The sequence below is a fragment of the Barbus barbus genome, assembly GCF_936440315.1.
Source record: "Barbus barbus genome assembly, chromosome: 2".
In the NCBI taxonomy this organism is placed as follows: Eukaryota; Metazoa; Chordata; class Actinopteri; order Cypriniformes; family Cyprinidae; genus Barbus; species Barbus barbus.
The window spans coordinates 20,474,632-20,501,289 of record NC_136730.1 but is presented as its reverse complement, the minus strand read 5'-3'; the positions used below and the strand labels follow the sequence as shown (position 1 = coordinate 20,501,289).

The 26,658-nt window shown below is 39.8% G+C and overlaps 2 protein-coding genes across 6 annotated transcripts in view; both read right to left on the bottom strand.

Annotated features, from left to right (window-relative positions):
* Positions 1–8,669, bottom strand: part of LOC306877595 (FH1/FH2 domain-containing protein 1-like) — a 55,472-nt gene extending 46,803 nt beyond the window's left edge. For all 4 annotated transcript variants that reach the window (XM_079429446.1, XM_079429447.1, XM_079429448.1 and 1 more), the window contains exons 1-3: positions 8,403–8,669; positions 6,980–7,086; positions 3,032–3,096 (exon numbers count right to left, since the gene is read on the bottom strand). In XM_079429446.1, coding sequence (XP_079285572.1) covers positions 3,032–3,096; positions 6,980–7,086; positions 8,403–8,567 — 337 coding nt within the window. In that variant the 5' untranslated portion in view covers positions 8,568–8,669. The remainder of the gene's footprint in view (positions 1–3,031; positions 3,097–6,979; positions 7,087–8,402) is intronic.
* An 807-nt stretch (positions 8,670–9,476) lies between these two features.
* LOC306843618 (DNA-binding protein RFX7-like) overlaps positions 9,477–26,658 on the bottom strand; it is a 34,148-nt gene continuing 16,966 nt past the window's right edge. Inside the window, exons 3-9 of one of the 2 annotated variants that reach the window (XM_079375191.1) lie at positions 23,852–23,937; positions 23,536–23,658; positions 23,241–23,361; positions 21,795–21,875; positions 21,381–21,588; positions 20,896–21,197; positions 9,477–16,103 (exon numbers count right to left, since the gene is read on the bottom strand). In XM_079375191.1, coding sequence (XP_079231317.1) covers positions 12,675–16,103; positions 20,896–21,197; positions 21,381–21,588; positions 21,795–21,875; positions 23,241–23,361; positions 23,536–23,658; positions 23,852–23,937 — 4,350 coding nt within the window. In that variant the 3' untranslated portion in view covers positions 9,477–12,674. Of the gene's footprint in view, positions 16,104–20,895; positions 21,198–21,380; positions 21,589–21,794; positions 23,362–23,535; positions 23,659–23,851; positions 23,938–26,658 lie in introns of those variants that run through there. The other variant, XM_079375190.1, reaches the window with a different exon arrangement.

Genomic DNA, 26,658 nt, shown 5'->3' with positions numbered 1-26,658 from the left:
GATCCAGAGCATCCCAAACATGCTCAATGGGTGACATTTCCGGTGAGTATGCTGGCCATGCAATGTTTTCTGGGATGTTTTCAGCTTTCAGGAATTGTGTACAGATCCTTGCAACATAGGGCCGTGCATTATCATGCTACAACGAGGTGATGGTCGTGGATGAATGGCACAACAATGGGCCTCAGGATCTCGTCACGGTATCTCAGTGCATTCAAAATGCCATCAATAAAATGCACCCGTGTTAATTGTCCATAACATACGCCTGCCCATACCATAACCCCACCGCCACCATGGGCCACTCGATCCACAAGTTGACATCAGCAACATCACCCACACGACGCCATACACGCTGTCTGCCATCTGCCCTGTACAGTGAAAACCAGGATTCATCCGTGAAGAGAACACCTCTCCAAAGTGCCAGACGCCATTGAATGTGAGCATTTGCCCACTCAAGTCGTTTACGACGGCGAACTGCAGTCAGGTCGGGACCCCAATGAGGACGATGAGCATGCAGATGAGCTTCCCTGAGACGGTTTCTGACAGTTTGTGCAGAAATACTTTGGTTATGCAAACCGATTGTTGCAGCAGCAGTGGCTGGTCTCAGACGATCTTGGAGGTGAAGATGCTGGATATGGAGGTCCTGGGCTGGTGTGGTTACACATGGTCTGCAATTGTGAGGCCGGTTGGATGTACTGCCAAATTCTCTGAAACGCCTTTGGAGATGGCTTATGGTAGAGAAATGAACATTCAATTCACGGGCAACAGCTCTGGTGGACATTCCTGCAGTCAGCATGCCAATTGCACGCTCCCTCAAAACTTGCGACATCTGTGGCATTGTGCTGTGTGATAAAACTGCACATTTTAGAGTGGCCTTTTATTGTGGCCAGCCCAAGGCACACCTGTGCAATAATCATGTTGTCTAATCAGCATCTTGATATGCCACACCTGTGAGGTGAATTAATTATCTCAGCAAAGGAGAAGTGCTCACTAACACAGATTTAGACAGATTTGTGGACAATATTTGAGAGACATAGGCCTTTTGTGTACATTAGATCTTTGAGTTCAGCTCATGAAAAATGGGGGCAAAAACAAAATTGTTGCGTTTATAATTTTGTTCAGTGTAGTTAACATGTTTGGAAATATTTTGAATAAAAAGGAAAAAAATAAAACATAAGCCTATATCAGTTATACAGTGCTATCGTATAACTGATATAGTTAGCAGAATCTAGCCAAGCTACTGTGGCTTGGTCATTAAAGCGAGTAGAGGTCTCATGTTTTGTGCTTAAGCTTATATTTATCAAGTCTAGCTGATCCAAAGACTAAATTAAGGAGAGTGAAGAATATCTGAACTGTTATTGTTATCATGCGCCATCGTAATTCACTCAACAACAGCTTAATGGTCAGAGTAGTTGCACAAGAGTTGTTTAAACTGGTCATGAACTGAGAAGTCAAAATTCCCTTGATCTTTTGACATAAGAGGTCATTGTACTATAAAAACATCCTGTAGATTTCAGAACTCAAAACTTTCTTGTTAATCTAAAAACAGATTATATTGAAGCCAATCTGCCAAAACGACAGTTTGGGAATGTACAACTCTATGTAATAGTGTGGCTAAACACCGCCTACGCAGAATAAGATCAACGCCTGCTTTTATATCGCTGCCTGTTTAGCCCCGCCCACCGATTCGCACATGTAATGTGTACAAGAGAGGCAAACGCAGGTCTACGCTGAAACCAAACGATAAAGATGGCTCTGAAGACAACAAGATTATGTGCAGTACCAAGTTGTGGAAAAACAGAGTCTTTGCTTTGCCTTCCTTCTGATCCCAACATTAGGAAAGAGTGAATGAACTTTATTTTTAATGACGATCCAGACCGCATCAGTAAGAACTTGGTACTTCGTTCACTTCATTTTACCACGGATTCATTTACAAACAAGGCACAGTTGGACGCGGAGTTTTCAAATAGATTGAAACTAAAAGATGATGCTGTGCTAACTATATTGGATCCAACAGTAAGTGTGAGTAACTGTTTTCATTACGTGGTCACTATTGCTTTGTACATATCAAATGATCTGTTTAAAAGACAGAGTATGCGTTTTTAACCTAAATCACAGCAGCATCCATCTGTGAAGGATGTAGGCTGTCAAACAGGGCATTTACTTTGGAGTCAACAATTAACCACGCCTATTTAAACAGAGCGTTCTGATGAGGGGGGTCAAAGGAGGACAGAAAATAGCCTATTACTTCTAAATTATGTTTTTTAAAGTAAAAATCTTGATAACATAAGTGGACCTCAGAGAACAGTACAAAATAAAAACGAAGGCAGTTCATGACCCCTTTAAACATTGGTCTCAAACTCAATTGCTGGAGGGCCACAGCTCTTCACAGTTTAGCTCCAACCCTAATCAAACACACCTGATCCAGCTAATCAAGCTCTTCAGGACCACTAGAAACTTCCAAGCAGGTGTGCGTTGGAGCTGGTTGGAGCTAAACTCTGCAGAGCTGTGGCCCTCCAGGAATTGAGTTTGAGACCACTGCCTTTAACGTATATGCTATGGTGGAAGCAGAATACACTTGCTGACTTTGTATATGGTTAATGAAGTAAAAAAAATAAGCAATAAGCTTGCTTATAGGCCAGTTTAAAACAGTTTATGATGACCATAAAAGACAAATACAGATGAATTTTCACTTAAATCACTGACTTGAACTATTAAGTGGGGAACTCTTATGTTCATTACTTTGAAATGAGTCCAGCTGAACCTAAAGTTGTCACTGAGGATTATGAGGATATAGCTGGAAAGTTCCCAACTGAGGGGAAAAACTGTACAGGGATAATACCATTTCAGCATTTTTGGAGAACGTGATCCATTTTTGCATTCTCCAAGACAAACTAAACCAACAGCCAGAATGGAAAGCCAGGGATGACGTACTTGCCACCTCAGCAATACAGATACAACTGCTTATGAAATGAGCATGCAAGTCAGTCATATGCTCATCATAGAGTATTACAGTGCATACACTCTTACTTACCAAGGATGGAATGAACACGTACTGAGAGCTGCGTACGGAGAATCAAGATGGGCTTTTTGCCTTTTCTGTAGAAAGAAGAAAATTTGAGAATTAAGATATCACACATCAAACCCAGTAACTTCATTCAGAAACAGTTTGTGCTTCTCATCAATATTCTATCTAGGTGAATTCTGTTCACTTGAATTCTTTCACTACTTCAATGATAATACAGTTGGAGCAAAATACTTAACCAGAATACTGTGAATTTGTCATAAGGCAGACTGGAGACAGAGTATGAGAAGAATAGAAGAGAGAATATGGGTCGGTAGAGACTAAGGTATGGAAAGAGAGAGTAAACAGGCATGGAAACTATGCATCAAGAGTGTTCGTGGCTAAAAATGTACCCATCCATGGCTTATGTTTTCTTCACGATGTTCTGTGTGGTTCATACACCCAATCACAAAGACATTCTTACACACACCCCAATTTTGTCTTCCATTTTCCAAGTGTTGCTGTTTCAAATGACGCGTTTCCTCTTGCCAATCTCAGCGAACCTGACGGAGTCCCAGCTGTGGCTACATTTTTGCCAGCTTACAAATACACACCATGTATGCTTTAAACACACACACCCACAAACACAGAAACACTGAGCCCTTAGAAGAATTAGACCACCCAAAATACTTCATAATGAGAAATGATGGCATGGGTGGTGATGGCGCAGTGGATAAGACACATGCCTTTGGTGTGAGAGACCTGGGTTTGAATCCACTGTGAGACACCAATGTGTCCCTGAGCAAGACACTTAACCCCTAGTTGCTCCAGAGGCGTGCGACCTCTGACATATAGCAATTGTAAGTCACTTTGGATAAAAGCGTCAGCTAAATGAATAAATGTAAATGTAATAAATGTAATTTCCACTGGAATGGAGCTGCTAGTTCTCCTTCAACAATCAGGTCACAATTAAGTCTCTTATGCTTACCAAGGCTGTATTTATATGACCCAAAAATACAGTAAAATCATAAAATATATTCAAATAGAACAGTTTTTAAACAGTTATATAATATTACAACGGTTTAAAAAAACAAAAAAAAGTGAATATTTTTCAAACTTGTATTAACAATTTAGCACTTTACAAATACAGCACTCTGCTGAGTTTTAAAGTGGTTCTCCACAGCACGGCTGAACAAATCTGGAAAAAAGCAGTCTGAGTACAAGTAGTATTACAGTTCCAAAGTTATGCAATCTTTCAGTTTGAGCTGACTCAGAATTCTAGATCTGTGGTTCAGTGTTTTATTCAGTCTAAGCTGTGGTCAGCACACTCACTGAAATGCTGGCTCTGCCTGTGTAAAATCACTCATGTCGGTGCGTTACTAACCAACACTAATAAATAATTTAGTGAAACTGATATGTCATAATTAGGTAATGCTGAACATTCAGGGGTCACAGACCTTCCACATAAAAGTTTGCCAAGTTTTCAACAGTATAAATGACTAATAAATAATCTGAAAACTAAGTGCATTTAGTCCAAGCGTTGTTCGCGGTTTGGCCAGTGCAAAAGTTTATTTATCTCAGTCATATAATAGACATACCGAAGAAAGGGTTAAATTTGTACTACAAAAGAAAGAGCAATATGTCCAAAGTCACAGATGCTTATTAATTAGCTTGTTTTTAATGTAGAAATTTATCTTCTTAAACATTAATTTGTGATTAATCCAACCATTCAACATGGTTAAACAGGGCAATTTTCTCCAAGCTGTACTGTGTACCATCCTATCATCATAATCATCATGGTACACCCCCAAAACTGCTGCTCATTATATTGTATTTTTTCAGCTTTTTGAGCATGACAGAGCCTTTACCTGAATTTCATAAAGCGTTTTCTTAATAAAATGGCAAATACTTATTCAACAGTTATCTTCTAAGGAGACTGAACAGATGTACACTGTCTCTCAAAGAAAAAGTTATGTTGAAATTAGTCATTGTTGACATTAGTTTACAAAAATAACTAAAATTGGGGAATTCCTCAAGTACAGCGTCAAAGACTAAACACAAACACAGAGAGAATAGAGTTATCAGTGCATTTCCTGACTATAACAGTTTCTGCAGCATTGTTTAAATTCTGTTTCATCCGACAAAGTAACAAATGGATGGATGTGCCAGGATGGAGACCTACAAACATACAGCAAATGTTCTTTCTTTGATTTGATGTTTGTTTGTTTTTCTGTAAGACAGAACTCCTTGACAATGGCAGGCTAGAATAATGTGTATGTCTGAAATGAGGTTGGATTAAAAATATACAAAACAAAAAATGAACAAACTGGTCATGTCATTTTTGATGAAACAAAAATAAATGAATGCCCTTTACTAATGCACAGACTAATGTTTTAAATCTGGACTAAAACACACTTTTGTCCTAAAACCAAACCGATCTCATAAGATAACGTAACTTTAATGAAGTGGTAATTTTGTATGATTTTGTGTGGTGGGTATTATCATGCGGAAATTTTTTTTCCAAACAATTATAAAAAAAAAAAAAAAACTTAGAACTTAGAAAGGGAGAACCCCCAACAATTTGTACAAATTTGGCACCAATTTACAAAAGTGTAAAATGGATACAAATGTTACAAGAGTGTGTTGGCTGAAACCTGTTCTTTTTTTGTTTTTTTTTTGTTTAGACAAGCATCCCACAGAACCTGAAATGTAGAAGCCTTATCACAAACAAGTCAAGTTTCTAAATTCTTTATTCTGTGGGCCATGTTATAGCAATGAATACAAATAATAATTTAAGAATTTATTTATAATCTCAAAGAAGCTTTTGTATCAGATCTACAAAGCCAACATACAAATGTTCTACAGGAGGAGCATTAAGACACTTGAGTCATGATTATAGTCTGATGACACCACCATGTAATAAAAAAAACAACAACTAAATATAGCATTCGAGAGGGCAGTGCTGAAACACCCTTCGTATTTAAAAAGCTAATGCGGAGTGCTGTTAAATGCATCCAAAACAATATCCCAAGGGGTCAAAACTTTACATTGTTGCACATCCCAAAAACAAGATTCTGTGGAGTGTTGCAAGCTTTTCTTATCCACTCTCTTCTAAACGCTCTATCATTATGAAGCCACGTTCCCAGCGTCTGTGACTAATGTTGTCCACTCCTTCCCTCTGGCCTCACTAAGAATATCTGTGTGTGTGTGTGTAAGTAATATTCACCGTATGAACGATTCTCCGAAATTTGGTTCTTGAATATGACTAAGAACTCAGACTGGCCCAAGAATGGAAATATTCCTTCACTTTTATGCAATTTATGCTGTTTTTCCTATTTGTTATAAAAAATAAAAGGGTTAGATGGAGGCAGACATGTTGAAAAGTCTCTGACTTTAGACTTAAAGTCAAAGTCTTTCAAGGACAAATCAAGACTAAGATTTGACACCTGACTGCCACCAGTAACAATAAATATATACATTTTAATTAGTTATTTTGAAGGATTTCCCTGATTATTAATTCCTCCCTAAAACAAAGTAGACAAGGTTTTTCGTGAATGATTAATAATTTCATCTATAATACTAGTTTTAATGAACAGTTTATTCATTCAAGTCAGCAAGGGAGAAACTTCATTAAATAAAAATAATAATAATTAAATGAAAAACATAAATTTTTCGCTCTTTAAATGCCATTCTGTTAAAAAAAAAAAAAAGCATTTTTGTTTTCATGACCGAGAGTGCATGACAGACTCCCTTTTATCTAAACAATCTCACAATACTACGAGACCTTTTTTTCCTGGTAGACTGAAAAGACTTGTTCTCCATGAGTCTCAATTTTGGAGTTAAAGGCAAGTCAGTTGCTTGCAGGTCTAAGTCATTTTTTTGTTTCCATCTCTGGGAAAACAAACTAAAAGACAGTGAAAGGAAAAAAGAGAAGGGAGAGAGAGAATATTGGATGGCAAAATATGAAGTCATTCTTACTCCACGTCGTCATAGAGCTGCTCCAGATCATCTCTCTGTTCAGCAAGGGATGAATCCAGATCCAGGTAGTTGCCATTAGAAGCCAGTTGCAGTGCACACTCCTCTAACTGAGAGAAAGAGACAGAGTAACATCACTGCCTAGCATTGTAACTTGACACAGCACATAAACAGATCACTGTTTCATATTAGACTCTTCATGCTTTTTGAATGTGCAACTGGAAGACGAGTGTTTTTCTCTCTTTGACATTTTTATCTGACAAGATATAAACTACATCACAAATACAACATAGCAGTAAAAATCCAATCTCAATAGTGTCACCCTCGAGACACATTCACATTATAGCTTCTGAACATACACTCATACAAAACAAAACAGCCATCATTAGCCGTCAACTAGTGCACAACAAAGAGAGGTCATTGTTGTCGAATGGCAGTGTTTGATACGGTCACGTCTGAAGCTGTGCTGTAATAATGGGTTGATTATGGAGCTGAGCTTATCTTCTGTTTACAGATCCCACCCTTTCCGCAAGCATCAACTCACTCTCCAGCTGCGGGCCATTCTAGCGACCCTCTCAAAGAGTAACATTCCCTCACATCATGCACTCAAGGATTCACACACAAACCCATGCATGCTTATTCTATCATACAGTCAAACAGAAGTACACTGAGAGAGACAGTACAAAAGCTGTCAATGGGGTGGTATCTTTTCAAAAGGTATACCTTATCCCTAAAGAGTGCACATGAGTAACAAAATGGTACATTTTAGTACTTAAAGGTACAATTACTAAGGCTTTTCAAAGGGTACTGCCAAAAAGGCACAGCTTTTTGTACTTTTTCTGTGTACAAATAAAGACACTTGGAAACACATTTTTAGTGTTTTAATGAGTGAAGCATATATGGACCTATGAAACTTTTGTTCACAGTATTTTAACACCGTTTACATAATGTCCTGATTGCTAGCAATTATTAAAAAGCTGAAGCTCCAGCATCTTCAGTTAGGCAAATGAATGAGGAGTTACCAAAACCTATATATATTCAATATATGCCTCAATTAGGGCATGAGGTGTTGAGGCGATATATTAAAAGAATTTAGTACACTGTGGTGTTACATAACTTTAAGTATTAGAGGCACAAATACCATGTTTCTGTTGTTTTCAATTACCGAGGACATACTATCTAGCCGTTTGATTTTTCTCCATTAAGAAAAAATGTATGCAACATTTCTACATCTCATTAATTTACGACAGACAGACCATAAACTTTCACTCAGTGCCAGGAGTTTCATCTACGGACTATTCAATGACTAAACGAACAAAGCCTTTTGTTAAACAACACAAACTTTAGCCACAACGTCTGAGGTTACACGCAGCTTTATGACACTTTATTAGCAGGTAAGCACACCTTCGTGAGGTAAATGACTAACCTTCAAAGGCGCTTCTAGCAGTTTGTGGATACCGGCGATCTGTTCGTTCAACAGCAAATGCTCGTTGAGGTCAAACAGCAGAGGTCTGCGGGGCTCGGGTAAATTTGAGCACACGAATGGGTCCGAGTCCTCCAGGTATTGCACTCGACACGTTATTGTAGCCATGGTTAAAAGTTAAACTCGCTTTCCACCACAGTTTTCCGTTTGTTACAACAAGTCATCTAAAATAAAAAAGCGACTATCCCGCCATGCGCCGCTGTCAACACTGAAATTAAACTGAGGCTGTAGTCAACTTAAAGAGCGAGGCAGAGACGTCATCGGTGAGTCACGCGCTGGAAATACAGCGATTAATATGAGCTCAGCGCCTCGCATGCATTATGTCACTCAAGACAATTACAGAAGCAATAAATCATTCAGTAGCACATGTTTTATAGGCTATGTTTGTTGTTTTGACGACCTCGCATGCTAGTTTATGGGAAAAGGGTTGTTTATGAGGACGCCGTATAAAGTAAAATAGTGCGTTATGGCGCCATCTGCTGGTCAGGTGAAGCTTCATTCATTTGTGATGGGTCCGTTTGTATGTTAAAGTCCGTGTAAAGAGAAGTTAACCCTTTCAGAACTTCACCTCTCAACAGTTATTAGTATTAGGGGCGGGGCCACGCTCGGCCACGCACGCTTGCGTCATCGAGCCACCGTTTTAGCCCCTCCCTTTTACTTCCCATGAAACACACAGTGCTTCTATAAACACTATATCCCTTTATATTTAATATGTACATCTTTGTTAAATAATTCTCATAAATCCCTGTTATATCAGTTTCGATAGGTTGGTTGTACATGATGAAGGTTAACCTGGCTGTGGCCACCTTAACCATATAGACAGGGATCTGGTGGAGTTGTTTCTCCATGCTCAAAGTACAGCTTGAGCTGGTTGACTGTTTTAGTTTGTTCTAAAATAAGGCTGGGATGACTTGCATCCATCCTTTACACAGAATCATTTAAATTAATCTTAAAATGAGATTTGTTGTACTCTTTCCAAATGGTCTGAAAACAGACAAAACATATTTTTTTGCAATACTTTACTAAATGTTTATTGGTTTTTAAAACCACTTAAAAAAATCTCAACATCAGTAAGCACTTTCAATACAAAAGAATGAAGAAAATCTTACTGAAATGTCATAACAAATTTTATCAAACTACCATAAAGAGTCTGTACATAAACAATAACAGCATGAGGGAATAGCAAAGGTAGGAAATAAAGACAAGGTGAACGGACAATTCTACCAAGTCGTGAATAATACAGTCATATTTCTGGCCAGCCTCTTCATTAAAGTAGAAATAGTAGTGCTTGTTCAAAAAACAAACGTTTACATACATACTTTTAAGAGGAAGTAAATAGTAATGTTGAAAACATTTTTTAAAAAGATAAGGGGAAAAAAATCATGTCACAAGTGAATTTTCTTCTGTTGGACAGAAATACTCATGTTACTGTAAATAAAGTCATGACATATGTACAGTGATCAAATGCAAATTTACATTTTTTTTTTGTAAATGAACATTGGATTATTTAAATCTTTTTAGTTGAACATTTCAATTGCTTTCGCTCATTTACATGTAACCACTTCTCAACGAGCTCCTCAAAGGGCTCCTGAACATACGAACACAAACTGACTTTTTTTACTTTAATACAAACCCCCCACACACACACACACACCCCCAGTAACTCTTCAAAACAGTATACTTCATGTATTGCACTGAAATTCTCAAAGCCAAAGTTACTCAATGAAATTAGTGCAATAAAAAGAACCAGAAGAACTTTGTGAATTTTCAGTTGTTACATTTCCAGTGTTAACTGCTAGATACCAGTGCAAAAAAAAAAAAAAGATATGCAAAAACCACAACACATTTTAAAATCCATGCTATATTCTCACACAAAAGGACACTCTTCTGCGGAAAAAAATAAAAATACGAAAGAACTGGAAGCCAAATAATAAATAAATGAGAAAAAAGCTTAAATTAAAACTCACAACAAGCTATATCTATACAAGAGATGTCTAGTTACGTAAACTATTAATTGTAATAAAAACAAAGCTTTGTCAACGACCACTGGATCACTATCATCATGGTCATATTGTCAATATGAATGTTAGTCAAACTTGTAATACAGTGTAATTTTTTTCCTTTTATAAATAGAAATTATTTACAGAGTGTCACAACAAACAGAAATTCCATGGTGGACTTTCTTCATCCCCTAAGAACTGTCCTGCTATAAATACCAGAAGCAAGAAGTCTGACATGTCATGTGAATAAAATTCAAGTGCTACAGTGGTCGTATGCAAATAACACAATTATGCATAAAAAAATTCCCTTTCAACCCCACAATCTTGGCCCCATTTAAACCTGGGTGACATTTTCATAAATGCATTTTAAAACATGCATCTTAAAAACTGGGGTAAGAATTGAATTTGAAAGTGGGGATACTAAAACAGTAGAATTCTTTCTACATTTTTTCAGTAATTAGAAAACTCGTCTTTGGTATGGAAGTAAGGCTAAGATGGAATTCAATAACTACCACACTCAGCAACAAAGTGTATCTTATGCTCTGCTATTCTGAAAGCAGACTAATAATCAAGTACTTCTGTACAACATGGTACAGTAATGGCCCTTTAAATTAAATGTCTTCATTCCAGCTTTCAAAGAGAGTGGGGGCAGGGGGCTATCTGATGATATTAGCACTGAGCTCATTTATTAGCAATGTGATCTGTGTATTTTCAGTTTCCTGATGTTTTTACAGCTGGTGCAATGCTTTGATTAAGGGGTATTTTGATTAAAGGCTCTTTATTAGTACATGTTACAAAGAAGTTCCTGAACGAAGTGCTCAAGTAGAAAACAGTCTTTGAAAATGCTAAAACAAGGCATGTGCACAAGAGAATATATACTTCAATGAATCTCATTTATGCAAACTGCCAAATGACAAGCATCAATTGGGGAGAATTAATACAGAGTCAGAAAAGTGGCTACTCATCTATTTCTTGGCCACATAAATGCATAGTTAACAATAAAACAAACATCTGGGACAGTTTGACAACTGTCCTATCATTTTTTTTTTCTTTCCACAACTATAATCCACTTTGGCATTTTGGTTTCACCAGTTATGATTACCCAACCAATTTTTCCTTCTAATTCTTCCATTTTAAAACCATATTCAAATTGCAAATGCAATATAAAGATGCCAGCTAGTGCAATAACCAGTGCCATGATTATCAACTGATTGGGTTTAAATTAAACTCAGCCTGTTCTGTTGGATAAAATCTGATTGATATCTTCAAATCTAGAGGATGGGGAAACCTGAGATGCAGCTTAGGGGGAAAAAACCCTACATGGGTCAATATTTTTAGTTAAATATTAGCATATGCAAATTTCAATGCCAAAAGTGCACTCATTTATTCATTTAATGTAACAAGCGATTTTGTGCAAGTAGATGCATACTTCCCAATTGACATAGTGGTTGACAATAAGAATAAAACTGCAAATGTAAATTGCTTGCTGGCTCATGTTACGAATTCCAACATGGTGGCACATTTGTGTGCAATAAGTTATTACTTTGTAAACAGCTGCTGCAGGTATAAGCTGCTGTATTTCAACATTAAGCATCACCTGAAAGCTTAACATTAACATCTGAGCTTAACATCTGAAAGACAATACAGATGTTCAACATGTTCAAAGCTGATTTTCTGCAAATGGAAGCACCGATTTTGTTTACAGAGTGAAAAAGCTAATTATATGAAGTACAGTACTTCATATAGCTGGTGTAACTTCAAAATACAAATATTTTTCTTTAAGATAAAGGGTTAAAGAGAAGTTATTTTCCAATCTTCCATACAATACCCTTTCACTGCAAAATGTTCAAAGGATTATATAAAAGTTGTGTAACTGAATGCACAAAACTGTGTAGAGGCATAAAAATGTCTCCGATGACTTCTTATGTAAAGCTCTGATGTGTTTTCTTGCAAAACTTGTGAGAAAGAGCAGGAAAAATGTGACAGTACTTCTAGGCCAGGCTGATTCTCACTAACCATTGAGACAAAGAACCAGCAATCTTGAAAGGGCGATAATTTCTGTTCAGCCTGGCACTTCAATATGGACCTGTGTTGTGACATCCAGGGGCTTATAGCAGTAGGTGCTGCACGACGACATGAATACATACATTGATGAGATTTTGAAAATACATACATAGAAACCTATCCAAATAGCAAAACAACACAAAAGCACAAATTAACCCAACATTTCCACTGTTGCCTGGTCTTTGCTCTCCAACCAGTCAAAGCCAGCAGAATTCACAGTCTCGCTGCATATCTGTTGAAAAAGTGGGTCGTTCTTCAGTTCTTCCAATGTCGAGTCTTCATATTGTCCTTGCTGTCGACTGGGATCAAAAAGAAGGTTGGTGTCCAATGTATTTAAGTCATTTATGCTACCGGTAAGCTCAGAGGTCAGTCGCATATCGTTGGGAAACTCTGAACTCCCAGCACTGAGTTCTGATCCTTGACCCACAAGCTGTGAGCCAGCATTCAAGCTTTCCTCATGTAAAAGAGCTTTGACAGTTCTGTCTAAATCCAAGGGTTGCTGGTGCTGATGTTGTTGGAGGTTTTGCTGCAGAGGCAACAGCATGGCCTGACTCTGCTCTTCCTGCCCAAGGAGCTGCCGTCTGCCTAAGTGCTGCTGTTGTGGTGGTTGGTGCTCCCCTGAGGCTGATTGTGCTTGGCTTTCGTCTGCAGAGAAACTCATCGGCTCCTCTCTGGCATTTTTCATGAGGTAACCAGGCTTCTGGGACTCAAAGGCTGATGAACAAGGTGAGATCAGAGCTTGGTGGCTGGCACTACCAGGAAAGCTGGGCACTGTGGTGGTCTCCAGAATCTGGGTGAGATTCATGCGGGCAGTGTAGTTGGACGGCATGTTGTTGATTCCGATGCCACGCACAGAGTCATCTCCATCGCCATCCATTTTGTTGATGAGGACATTAGTGATGTTTTTGGTATTCATCTGCTGGCCTGCTTGCATGGGTAGAACCTCAGACTGCATCATCACAGTGACTGGAACAGACTGACTCCTCTGTGCCATGCTGCTGATGTTTGCATCAGAGTCACTGTTAGAAAAGAAGTTTAGCACTTCAGGTGTTACAGGTGAGTTGAAAGGAGAGACCACAGAGTGGGGAACATTGGGATTTTGGGTCCCGCTCAAGTTGCGCTGCCTGACTGCCGGGCTAACGCTGCGGCATCGAAATGTTCCAGACCCTGAGCTGGCCTTATTGTCAAGGGGTGCTGGAACAGCAAAACCCTCTTTCCTGTTGAGGCTAGCCATGCTTGCTACTTGCTGTTGGACAGGTGAAATGGGTGTCAAGCGGCTGATAGTGTCATGATGTCTGGTTTGTGACTGACAGGTCTGGCCCGGGATGGCGAAGGCGTGAGGCTTTCGAAAGTGGTCATCTACTAGGTCTTGGTAGCTGGGCAGAATACTAATGCCATTGTTGGAGTTCCCACCACTGTTATTGTACCCACTGTTCATCCATTCCAGTTTAGTCTTATCTGGATGTGTGGCCATTGGTCTTTGCATGGGCTTGACAGGGCTTGAGGAGACGGTACTTCCGTCGTGGTATCCAGTGATGCTGGAGTTAATAGGAGTAAAGGCAAAAGGGTTCCTGCATTCCACAGGGCTTGGTGGGATACTACTGCTGCAGTTGGAGTGTGGCGTGCCAATAGGTGTTTGTCGACTACTTCCAAGAGCGCTGTCAACCGGAGTGGTTGGGGCTAAGCGCGAACAGAGGCTTTCGTGCATCATACCCTGACCACTTCCTATCATCTTAGAAGTGGGAGTAGGTGTAGGAGTCGGTGTTTGGATTGAGGTGCTGCTGCTATGAGCAGATCTGTAGTACAGGGTGTTGGTCTGAAGGGTAGACATCATGGTAGCCTGCATGGTTTGTTGCTGGCCTTGCAGTGAATTATCCACACAGTTGCTAAAACTTTGTATGCTATTGTTCATTTTCATCTGCTCTTCCATTTGTACAAGTTCCTCAACAATGCTATCCTGGGTCATGTCATCATCAAAGGGAAAGTAGCTAAGGTTGGCCTGGGTGCCATAGTCACTCATTTGAGCCTGCTGGTTAGAGGGAGAGGCTTGAGCAATTGCAGGAAAGGTCTCCATCACTGGGGTGGACATTTGCTTTGGCTCAGACACCATTTGCGGGCCATAAACTTCCTGATGTTGTTGAGTACCATCTTGCAGATCACTATCCCAAAATACACTCTTCAGTTCACATGCCGCAGAGGAGGCAGACTGGTCTAAAAGCAAATCCTGTGAGTTTTTGGTTACTTGTTGTAGCAAAGCTTGACCTGGGGCGCTAACAGTACGGGTTACCACAGCTCTACCTTCGATACCTGCTGAAGATCCTTCCCATCTCCCTTGGGAGATGCTTCGAGGCCTGCAAACAGTCTGAAACAAGGTATTCCCCACTGAAGTATCCTGACTTGCTGCAGAGGTGACAGAAACTCTGTAATCCATTACTGATGAAGCTCCTTCCCATCTTCCCTGGGAGATGCTTTGTGGCCTGCGAACTGTCTGGAAGCCAGTATTCCTGACCGGACCTGCAGTAGCTTTGCCTGTGGCTGTGAGCGGTGCACTTTCTGGCCTTACAGGAGTGCTTGATCTTGGAATTTGCTTTGCCATTAAATTTGACTTTAGTCCATCGGATCCACCTGCTGGTAGCACAGAAATGTGGGCTTTTTTAACAGGTGTTGGGCTCAAATCAGTGCATAAGCCAGGTCTTTTGTGAGGGCTCTTGGATGCCAACACTGCATCTTTGGGTGATGTCACAACCGCATTACCACTGTTTGACTGAGTGCTACTTGTGTTCTGGTACAAAGTGCTTTCATTAGTGTTGGACGTATTATTGCTGCCAGCAGCCAGAGTTTTGACACCAAGGAGTGTCCTCTCATTGCATTTGGTCCCTGTTAGAGTGTCCAATCCCAGTGAGCCCTTGTCAAGAGGAGTGGGTACGCTAGCCGCTCTGGGTTTGAATATCCCTGACCGCTGTACACCACCAACGGCGCCCGGAGTGGTTGCCAGTCTATTCGTACCACCGTGCTCTTGACTACTTTCAATTATGGCTTCAGTATTTGTTTTAGTGTCGATGACGGGGGTTGTGGATGTTGAGCGCCCTGACCTTGCCAAAACAGATGGCATTGCAGCTATAGACCCACTGCGAACACGCGTAACTGGCTGTGGATCATCATTGAGGCTGGCAACTCCAGCAGATGCGGGTCTGACTTTGATGCTGGCAGGGGTATCGGCTGGTGTGCTGGTCCCACTGCCATTAGAGCCCAGAGATATGGTCGTCATCTTGACTACATTGACCGAACTAATGTGCGGAGTTGACATTACAGTCTTGATGGGGCTGTTGGTGATAAGCAATGTTGGTGAGCGCAGGGTTATGCCACTTGAGGCAGATGGCTTGGGCAGGATTTGGGCATACCGGTGACGGGCTGACCGGTCGCTTATCGGACTAGCCGAGATGTTATGAGGTGTCTTGGGGCACTGCTTCACAGGCTGCACTGACTGGGTAACCACTTGAAAGTTTACAGGAAGAACTTTGCTGTCTGCAGCTGCCATGGGAACAGGGCTAGGAGACAACAACTGCCTGCTCCTCTGAACCTGCAGGAAATACAAAAAAAGGAGGAATGAGAAATATTAGTCAAAGAATAGGTGCGAATATAAATTAAACATTCAATTAAAGGGACAGTTCACCCAAAAAAAAAATGAACATTCGGTCTTTAATTACTCACCCTCATGGGGTCTGGAACGACATGAGGGTGAGTAATTAAAGACCGAATGTTCATTTTGTTCACCTTGTGGTCGCCATGGCAACCACAAGGTGTTTTTGCGATGGCTCCATTTCTGAAAATGTTTAGGGCCACAAACTATACAAGTGCTTTTATGAAATTTGGTACACTTGTATAGTTTGTGGCCCTAAACATTTTCAGAAATGGAGCCATCGCAAAAACACCTTGTGGTTGCCATGGCGACCGCCTTGTGGTTCCCATCCTCTCTTCCCTCACCCACCCATTTCTCATCTCTGTAATGAGAAATGCTTGACCAAAATTGTTTTGGGAAGAAGAATTTATCAAAGATCGTAGTGTAGCAGTTCTTCAATAGTGATGTTAGCATGTCTTCCTTCAAACAATCTTAACCCCTGTATGAATCCTAGCTTCTCCCAAAGTTCTGACTGTGGGATGTAATTGTATACCTGAAGACAAAAGGGCTAGAAACAATACTGTTAGGACCTTCCCCCTGGAGATCCTGCAATCTACACGATGTTCCTGAGGAATGCTGTTCCTTTGTTATTCTAATGGAATGGACCATTTGGTTCACACCTTTATAGACACAGTTACATTATTTATTTCACAGAATGACCAACCGAACTTTAACCAATCTGGTTTCAGCAGTGGCCATTCAACTGAGACTGCTTTGCTGTTGGTCACTGTAGCCCTGCAGTTAGAGAAAGCTGATTCCAAATCATCAGTTCTTATTCTGCTGGATCTATCTGCCACTTTTGACACTGTGAATCATCAGATTCTCCTGTCTACCATCACCGGATCTGCACTCCACTGGTTTGAATATTATCTCACAGGTAGGTCTTTCAGGGTTTCCTAGGGAGGAGAGTTATCCAAAGAACATCAACTGGTCACAGGGTTTCCTCGGGGATCAGTTCTTCTACATCACTGGGACCCATTATACAAGCACATGGTTTCTCCTACCAAATTCTACCATTGATGACACACAGCTCTATCGTTCATTTCAACCAGACAGTCCAATAGTAGCTACATGGATCTCAGGCTGCCTGACAAACATCTCTACATGGATGAAAGAACATCACCTGCAGCTCAACCTGGGAAAGACTAAGCTTCTCGTTTTCCCTGCCATTCCGACTCTACAGCATGATTTCATCATCCTGCTAGGTTCATCAAAAATTATTCTTTGGTGACCAATTGACCTTCAAGGGCCATATTATAAAGACAGCTCGATCATGCAGGTTTGCATTGCACAACATCAGGAGGATCAGGCCCTTCCAAACAGAGCATGCTGAACAACTTCTTGCCCAGGCCGTTGTCATTTCTAGGTTGGACTATTGCAATGCTCTTCTAGCTGGACTTCCATCATGCGCAAACAAACTTCGACAAATGTTTCAGAATGCAGTGGCACGACTGGTCTTCCATGAGCCCAAAAGAGCCCACTTCACACCTCTCTTCATCTCCCTGCACTGGCTACCGTTTGCGGCTTGCATCAAGTTCAAGACATTGATGTTTGCATACAGAATAGCCACAGGTTCAGCACCCTCCTACTTCCTCCTCACTCTTACGAATCTACATCCCCTCCAGAAGCCTGAGATCTGTAAGTAAGTGATGCCTTGTGGTAACATCACAGGGAGGAATTTTCAGTCACCTTTTCTGGCTGGTGAAATGATCTTCCCACAATCGAAGTAATTAGCAGAACACCCGACACATTATTTGACAGCAACACTAATTTAATCCTATACCCAACCCGTTTGACAGAAAAACTGCAACCCGAACCACACCTGCATTAAATATCCTACATGTGGTAGAAAAAACTAATTCAAACTTTTATTCAAATTGTGAATACATTAAATACAGAAAGCAAACAAAGAGCGCTCCCTTTAATATAATCACTACAGCTGTCAATCAGTGGCAGCACGATTGGTTACATTGCTCAGCGTGTACTGGACCGAGTCGAAATAGTCTTGGTTATTGGACCTGCAACCCACCCGTGCTTGTAACCGTCTGGCTTGCACCTGCACCACACCCTACACAAATATTATTCCACCCGTTACACCAAATATTAGCGATTCACCTGCGTGTACCCGCCCGCATGTAGGACTCTGGCTTCCCCCTTGTGGAAAACATAATAGACAACTCTGGCACCAGAGAGTGATTGTAAATTAAATTTACATGAAATATGTCTGAAATTTCATTCTGCATCTTCTGAGATTTCATTGTAATCCTTCTCATAAAGTCACTAAATTAACCATTAAATGTTCACCTGATTGCGATGCCGTTTGTGTGTGATGTTAGAGGGTTGTTGAGAGAGAACAAGAATGTATTGGAAATACACTTACATGAGATGATTTTTATATACAGTCAGGTCCATAAATATTGGGACATCGACACAATTCTAACATTTTTGGCTCTATACACCACCACAATGGATTTCAAATGAAACGAACAAGATGTGCTTTAACTGCAGACTGTCAGCTTTAATTTGAGGGTATTTACATCCAAATCAGGTGAACGGTGTAGGAATTACAACAGTTTGCATATGTGCCTCCCACTTGTTAAGGGACCAAAAGTAATGGGACAATTGGCTTCTCAGCTGTTCCATGGCCAGGTGTGTGTTATTCCCTCATTATCCCAATTACAATGAGCAGATAAAAGGTCCAGAGTTCATTTCAAGTGTGCTATTTGCATTTGGAATCTGTTGCTGTCAACTGTCAAGATGAGATCCAAAGTCACTATCAGTGAAGCAAGCTATCATTAGGCTGAAAAAACAAAACAAACCCATCAGAGAGATAGCAAAAACATTAGGCGTGGCCAAAACAACTGTTTGGAACATTCTTAAAAAGAAGGAACGCACCGGTGAGCTCAGCAACACCAAAAGACCCGGAAGACCACGGAAAACAACTGTGGTGGATGACCGAAGAATTCTTTCCCTGGTGAAGAAACCACCCTTCACAACAGTTGGCCAGATCAAGAACACTCTCCAGGAGGTAGGTGTATGTGTGTCAAAGTCAACAATCAAGAGAAGACTTCACCAGAGTGAATACAGAGGGTTCACCACAAGATGTAAACCATTGGTGAGCCTCAAAAACAGGAAGGCCAGATTAGAGTTTGCCAAATGACATCTAAAAAAGTCTTCACAGTTCTGGAACAACATCCTATGGACAGATGAGACCAAGATCAACTTGTACCAGAGTGATGGGAAGAGAAGAGTATGGAGAAGGAAAGCTCATGCTCATGATCCTAAGCATACCACCTCATCAGTGAAGCATGGTGGTGGTAGTGTCATGGCGTGGGCATGTATGGCTGCCAGTGGAACTGGTTCTCTTGTATTTATTGATGATGTGACTGCTGACAAAAGCAGCAGGATGAATTCTGAAGTGTTTTGGGCAATATTATCTGCTCATATTCAGCCAAATGCTTCAGAACTCACTGGACGGTTCTTCACAGTGCAGATGGACAATGACCCAAAGCATACTGCAAAAGCAACCAAAGAGTTTTTGAAGGGAAAGAAGTGACTGTTATGCAATGGCCAAGTCAATCACCTGACCTGAATCCGATTGAGCATGCATTTCACTTGCTGAAGACAAAACTGAAGGGAAAATGCCCCAAGAACAAGCAGGAACTGAAGACGGTTGCAGTAGGCCTGGCAGAGCATCACCAGGGATGAAACCCAGCGTCTGGTGATGTCTATGCGTTCCAGACTTCAGGCTGTAATTGACTGCAAAGGATTTGCAACCAAGTATTAAAAAGTGAAAGTTTGATTTATGATTATTATTCTGTCCCATTACTTTTGGTCCCTTAACAAGTGGGAGGCACATATGCAAACTGTTGTAATTCCTACACCGTTCACCTGATTTGGATCAGGTGAATACCCTCAAATTAAAGCTGACAGTCTGCAGTTAAAGTACATCTTGTTCGTTTCATTTGAAATCCATTGTGGTGGTGTATGGAACCAAAAATGTTAGAATTGTGTCGATGTCCCAATATTTATGGACCTGACTATATATATATATATATATATATATACATACAGTGGTGTATGTATGTGTGTATATATAATTATATATTTTTTTGAAATGCTGTGTTACTTTTACGGCAGATGTAATGGGGGACACACCTTCCAAAAATTTCAACTTTTGTCTGGGCCATGTGGGTTTGGATTTTGTTTTCCCTTCATTTAAAAACTGTATGTTGTGTTTACTTGGGTTATCTTTGATTAATATTTAAATTAGTTTGATGATCTGAAACATTAAAGTGTGACAAACATGCAATAAAATAAAAAATCAGGAAGGGGGCCAACACTTTTTTTTTTTTTACACCTTTCTGACTCTTCATAGACTGCAACGCAACTACCACGTTCAAGGCCCAGAAAGTACAGACATCTTTAAAATCGTCCTTGTGATATCAGTGAGTCAACCGTAATTTTATTTATGAGAATACTTTTTGTGCGCAAAGAAAACAAAAATAACAACTTTATTCAAGAATGTATTTTCTTCCCTGTCAATCTAATTTGGTTTTGAAGACGAACAAAGGACTTAAGGGTTTGGAACAACATGAGGGTGAGTAATTCATGACAGAATTTTCATTTTTGGGTGAACTATCCCTTTAAAATGTCATGTAATTTTTTTTATTTTGTGTAAAAATCAGTTTACCGTGATAGGGCTGGAAACAGCTGCAACCACAATCCCAATAGGTTGTGGTGAGAGAAGAGCAGGACTTCTACAGGGTATGGCTGTTCCTGCCCCAGGAGTTATACCCCCATCTGCCCTCCTGGCCTGAGCTTCACCAGGGAGTGGAGAATGCAGTTTCTGTTCTTGTTGCTTCTTCTGGATCTTCCTTTGTAGCTGCTGTTTGGCATCTACGGAGGGGGAGACCAGGGTTTTAACCTGAGGTTGGAATGAGTGTGCATCGGATGTGGGAGCAAATGCAGATGACTGAATGGACAATTTTGCTGCTGTGGGAAAAAAAGAGAACTAATTGTAGAATAATGACAACGTTAAAAAAAACAAAAAAATGGTTTTTTTCAAAACATGGCATTATTTTTGGCTTTGTCTTGTGGTTGTTAGCCACAAGGTGGAGACATTTGCAAGTTTAGGTACACAGAGTCAACTGCTGGGCAATTACAAGTTTACTGTACCTGAGGGGGAACCGGTCATCACAGTAAGAGCAGCCATAGACTTAGTTCCAATATAGTGGCTGTTCAAAAGAAATCGAGCCAGATCCTCAACGCTGTCAAACTGCCGGCTCAGCACTTTCTGTGCCCACTCGCACACCAACCCACATGCGGCCATGCGCACCTCATCTTCTGCACTAGACAGTTGACCAGTAGGTTCAAACACTTCACACTGACAATGAAAAGTGAATCAAGTGAATCAGTTTTCGATAGAACAGACAATATTCTAGACTTTGACACATGCCATTGTTTGAGTGATATCTAAAATGAGAGTGATATAATTGCAGCTAAACAGAGGTAAGACAAGAACACATAGAAAGAAAGAAAGCAAGAAAGAATGATACGTAATAACTAAATTAAAAAGATTAGTTAACTTACCCCATCACCTGATTTGTGAAGATCTAGGTTGGGAAGAGATGGCATGTGTACAAAAGCCTTCTTCCTAAGTCCACTATAGCAATACGTTCACAGAAGTCAAGGAAATACATGTCCATCAAACAAATAAAAGGTGTGTGGATGTCCACATATCAAAAAATGTGTTGAATCACTTTGGCATGAAGCAAATAACATCATAATTTTTGTTAATGCTATGGAATTAAAATATACATTTTTGTTTAATCAATGTCAATATGTAAAAAGCACAAGCGAGGCTGAGCCAGTGCCATTAGCCATGCAGGGCAGAGGTGTTGTAACAAGTAAAGACTATGGCACACCAAACCAAAAACACAACATCACAGTAATTTACTGTTAACCCATCTACTCTCTTGGGTATGAAAAGTTTGGGTATGAGAAGAGAGACAGCATGCAGATCTATAGTGGGTTTCTTTCCAGCTCATGAACTTCTACCATACCTTTAACCTCATTCCTTTACTGAGCATCTCATACAGCTCAGAATGGAAGCTGACAAATTGCCAGTTTTTGTTCCTAGACGTACACTGTGAATGGCATTACATCAAACATGATGTTCACAAAAAAAAAAAGGTATGACTACTGCAGTGCTGAATGGAAAAAATTAAATCACTAAAAACCTCTTATTCACTTCTCTTGCTTAAGAAAATACAAGAGGTCCTCTGCTGAAATAATGGCGCTGCTTTCTTAGGCATTAGAGTTGGTGAGGATTGGGTTTCCGTTGCAGTGGCAACCATCAACAACAAGCATGGATTATTTCAGTGACGCACCACTCTGAAATTAAAAATATAATTCACAATCACAGATGTACTTTTAACCCTGCCATACTTAACACCAAAATAACCATGACCACAGTTACACAACATAATTTCTGAGATTTGTCGCAACAGCTAAAGATATGTTGTTGTTATGTTGCTTACTCTCATGACATTTTCTAACAAAACTATGAAATAAGAAGATGAATTTATTTCTATATCACCTTTTAAAAGCATCACGGTAAAATATAGAATAATGTAAAATTTTATTTTTCCTATAAATTGGATTTTTTTTGCTTTTTATTTCAAATTATGTTACCGAAGCTAACAAGACTATAGCCTATACAACCTAATGCAGCGCAAAAGGGAAATGATCTCCACTGCAAGGCAGTACAGAAATTAATGGGTACTTTGCTGAATGTCTTTTCAAGATCAAACATTTGGCAGCCAAACATAAAGGGGTTTGCTATACAGCAAAAATCTGTTCAAGGACTCAAGGAAGTTTTATTTGATTCAATTTTCGATCTATATATAGCACCTACATGAATTACAGCAACAGATGTTTTAGTACACAGAGTTCAGGGACAGGAACGTGTATGTGTCTACTTTGGGGGGCTGGAAAGAGGGGGGATGGGATTGTTACAAAAAGTTCCACTGAAGGATATTTGGATTTGCCTCGCATGCCAAGTCGACGTGCCTTCATGTTGGGAAAGACGTTCTTCATGATCTTTCCAAAGTCTGCAGCACTGAGAGCGTGATACTCCAGGCTATCACAGTAACTCCTGTGAAGCACACATGTATAAAAAAATCAATTACAATTTCCACAGAAACCACAAAGAATCTCAAGCTCTGTGTAAAACAACTTGTTAAAGTGCATTATACATATTCCATCTCTTCAAGATGATTGAGTTCAAAGTGAATGGAGAAAGCAAGATGGCACATGATTCCTAACTTACTTGTACTCGTCATAGACTTCTTGTTTAGGCAGCGATGTTTCAGGATGCTCCTCAAGGTGGTTGCGAATCCAGCTAAATGCGTGCAACTGCTGGGTACGACTTGATGACATGGAGCTCTGCTCACTGAGAGGAAAGCATTTAACAATATAGTTTGAATTAATGTACAGTTGGTATCCCAGATACTGTTTTGCAGCTGTGTTTCCCCTACCATTAGCAAAATGCAATATGATAAATATGATAAAAGCATTACTGAAGGGTTGCATTGCCCTGAATTTGCCTGAATGTAATTTAGTAGAACACAGTAAAGATCACTCACTTTTTCTCATTGCCACTGCTGGGTCCAGAAGGCAACTTGAGATAGAGGTAGAGTTTTTCAATGTCTGTAAGCTTCTCCACATCTTGCTGCAAAGCAAAAGAAACACAGATGTGTGCTCAGTATTAAGAATTTCTAATGTCATGCATGTTTCAAGAATATGAAATGTCAAGCATCTACTGTCATCACTGTCAAGTACAGAAGTGTAAGAAAGTAAGATAAATCATGAAACAAAAGTGATATCACAGCATTTTACTTCCTGGTTAGTGGTCACGCTGAAAACAAGCTTTCGGCTACAGAAAAAAAAGCACAGAAAGTTCTGAAGAAGCATAAAGTATAAAGCAAAATGAACAAATTCACAATTTTATGTATTTACTCAAACAACATTTTTGAAAAAATTTAAGTTTAACAGGGTACAAGTTTGATCAGACCAAATAAGAAGAAGAAAAATGTGAATATGCACTACTGTTCAAACATTTGGGCTCTGTACAATTTTGGCAATTTTTCTATATTTTTGAAAGAATTTAAATTGTAATGTATTCCTGTGATGGCAAAGCTACATTTTCAGAAGTCATTAATCTAGTCTTCAGTGTCACATGACCAGAGGCGTCATGCCCATTCAAAGTGGCACGTGCCCCCTCAGATTTCTGAACCAAGTGAATTTTGAATGCAAAAGACAAAAAATAGCAGGAGTAATATTTCTTTTATATTTGATACAATCGCACCAGTGTGATTAGATCATTCAGTGCAGCACAGCATCAGCTGCTAAACTCAAATCTGTGTTCGCTGGCTGGCACTGAGCCGGAGACAGATCAGGGCTCCAGACAAAAAAATCGAGTAAGGAGCCATTGGCTCCTATAAAAGAAAAACTTAGGCGCCAAATAATTTTTTTAGGTGCCACAGAATAAAAGTGGTTTATTTTATTATTATCATTTTATTTTTCCCCCCTATTTTAACATTTCAATCATTTTGTCATGTGTTTATGTCTTATCTTTTCTAGGCTTTATCAGCATTTTAATCCATCTTGTAGATGATCAGGTCGACCGGGGGACTAAGGTTCACTTAAAGTGTGAATTAAATGTCTTTTACAACTTGAAATATACAGTCACAAAGAATTGTTCGTTACACAGAATCTGTACCAATATCATGGACCATAAGCATCACTTGGCAACTGAGTGCAGTGCATCCTATAAATGTTGTCACGTCTTTCACACATTCAGTCTGTTTTTCTTCATTAGTAAAATGCAATTTTATAGGAGGAGTTGAATCATGTACAACAGAATAAGTAAAAATATTAATATGCAACAGCGCATGAATATAGCAAAACGCTCCTCTTTATAGTTATTTTTCTAGCTGACTGATGAGTTTATGGACACTGAGTGGTTATTCTGAGGTAAATGTATTACAATGCAATGTTTACAAGCTTTATACATTTCCTCAGTTTGAAATAATGAGCTTTTACATAAAACATTTCAGTAAGTTGTACTATAGGCTTTCTTATTGCCTACCTTTTGATCATGTTCATTTCATGCTATAGTAGTAAATCGAAATATATAATGGGTTCACTTGCTGCTTTAACTGAGGTGCTAAAGAGATCGCGCCTGAGCATTAAGTGCGATACTCTCCGCTCGCGCGATCCGGACGCATACACGGACCGTGTGGACGCGGGGTACTGGTGTTTATATTACCGAAAGTGTGCGCTTGTGGTCCGCATTAAAGAGCACCCAAACCGCATCATTTGAATTTCGTAGCATTTTAAAGCTGATACTTTGTTTATTAAAAAGTAAGACAGCACAAAGCTTTTTGCGATTACTGGATGGCAAGTGCGCTTCAAATAACAGGAAGTCCATGCATTAACAGAACACAGCATATAGACTAAGATCTCGATAAGAAGATCGACCGGACAAGTGTAAATGCATCTGGTTGTTGAAACCACATATGGTAATTTTACTCCTCCCATAATATTAAAATAATAGACGTGTGAGAGCGTTTTATAGGCTATATGGCATGTTATAGTCAGATATGACAGCGCAATGCAACACGCATCACCGCGGATGAGTAGCGGAGTATTTCTTCAGCAAGCGACGCACAAACTGAATGAACCTGAAAGTAAGTCGCAGACGCTCAACACACAATCTTCTTCATTAAAAGTAGCGAGACTAGCCTATCTTTCCAGTGCTGATGCCGCGCGCTCTCTTGATATTGAAATTAGCTGATAATTAATAAAATTATCCATTGCTTTCATTGACGTGAACTCCGTTATATTTGCATATGAAGCGGGAATTGAAGAACGGATTTATATCCGTTTTGCGAAGACACATTTATGTGGCCAAGTGTAAATGGGGAAACGTTTTAACAAATCGTATAGATATCCGATCAGAGAAAATGCATGAAGTGAGCAGGTGTAAACAGGCCCTTTCAGGTCTCTCTCACTGCGTTCAGCAGAATGTGTGCGGCAGAGACGAGGACTGTTTGAAACTCTTTTCAGTAAAACTTTGATGCGCATCGTCTTATGTAAGTTTAATACATGAACATAACAAAAGATGTGAGCGCAAAACAATCGGGAAAAAAGTCCTTTCATGCAAATTATATATAGTCGCCAGTGGCGACCTCAGCAAAAACTTCACTCGCAAATTAATATTTTTGGTCGCAAATGCGACCATTTTAGTCGCAGTTTGGAGCCCTGCAGATGCGTTTGTACAGCGCTGTATTATAACCAATCACACACGATTCTGTTGAGTTTATGAATGCAATGACCAGAGACGTTCAGATGAGTCATCGCTGAAACGGGGTGTTTTGTTCAATTGCTC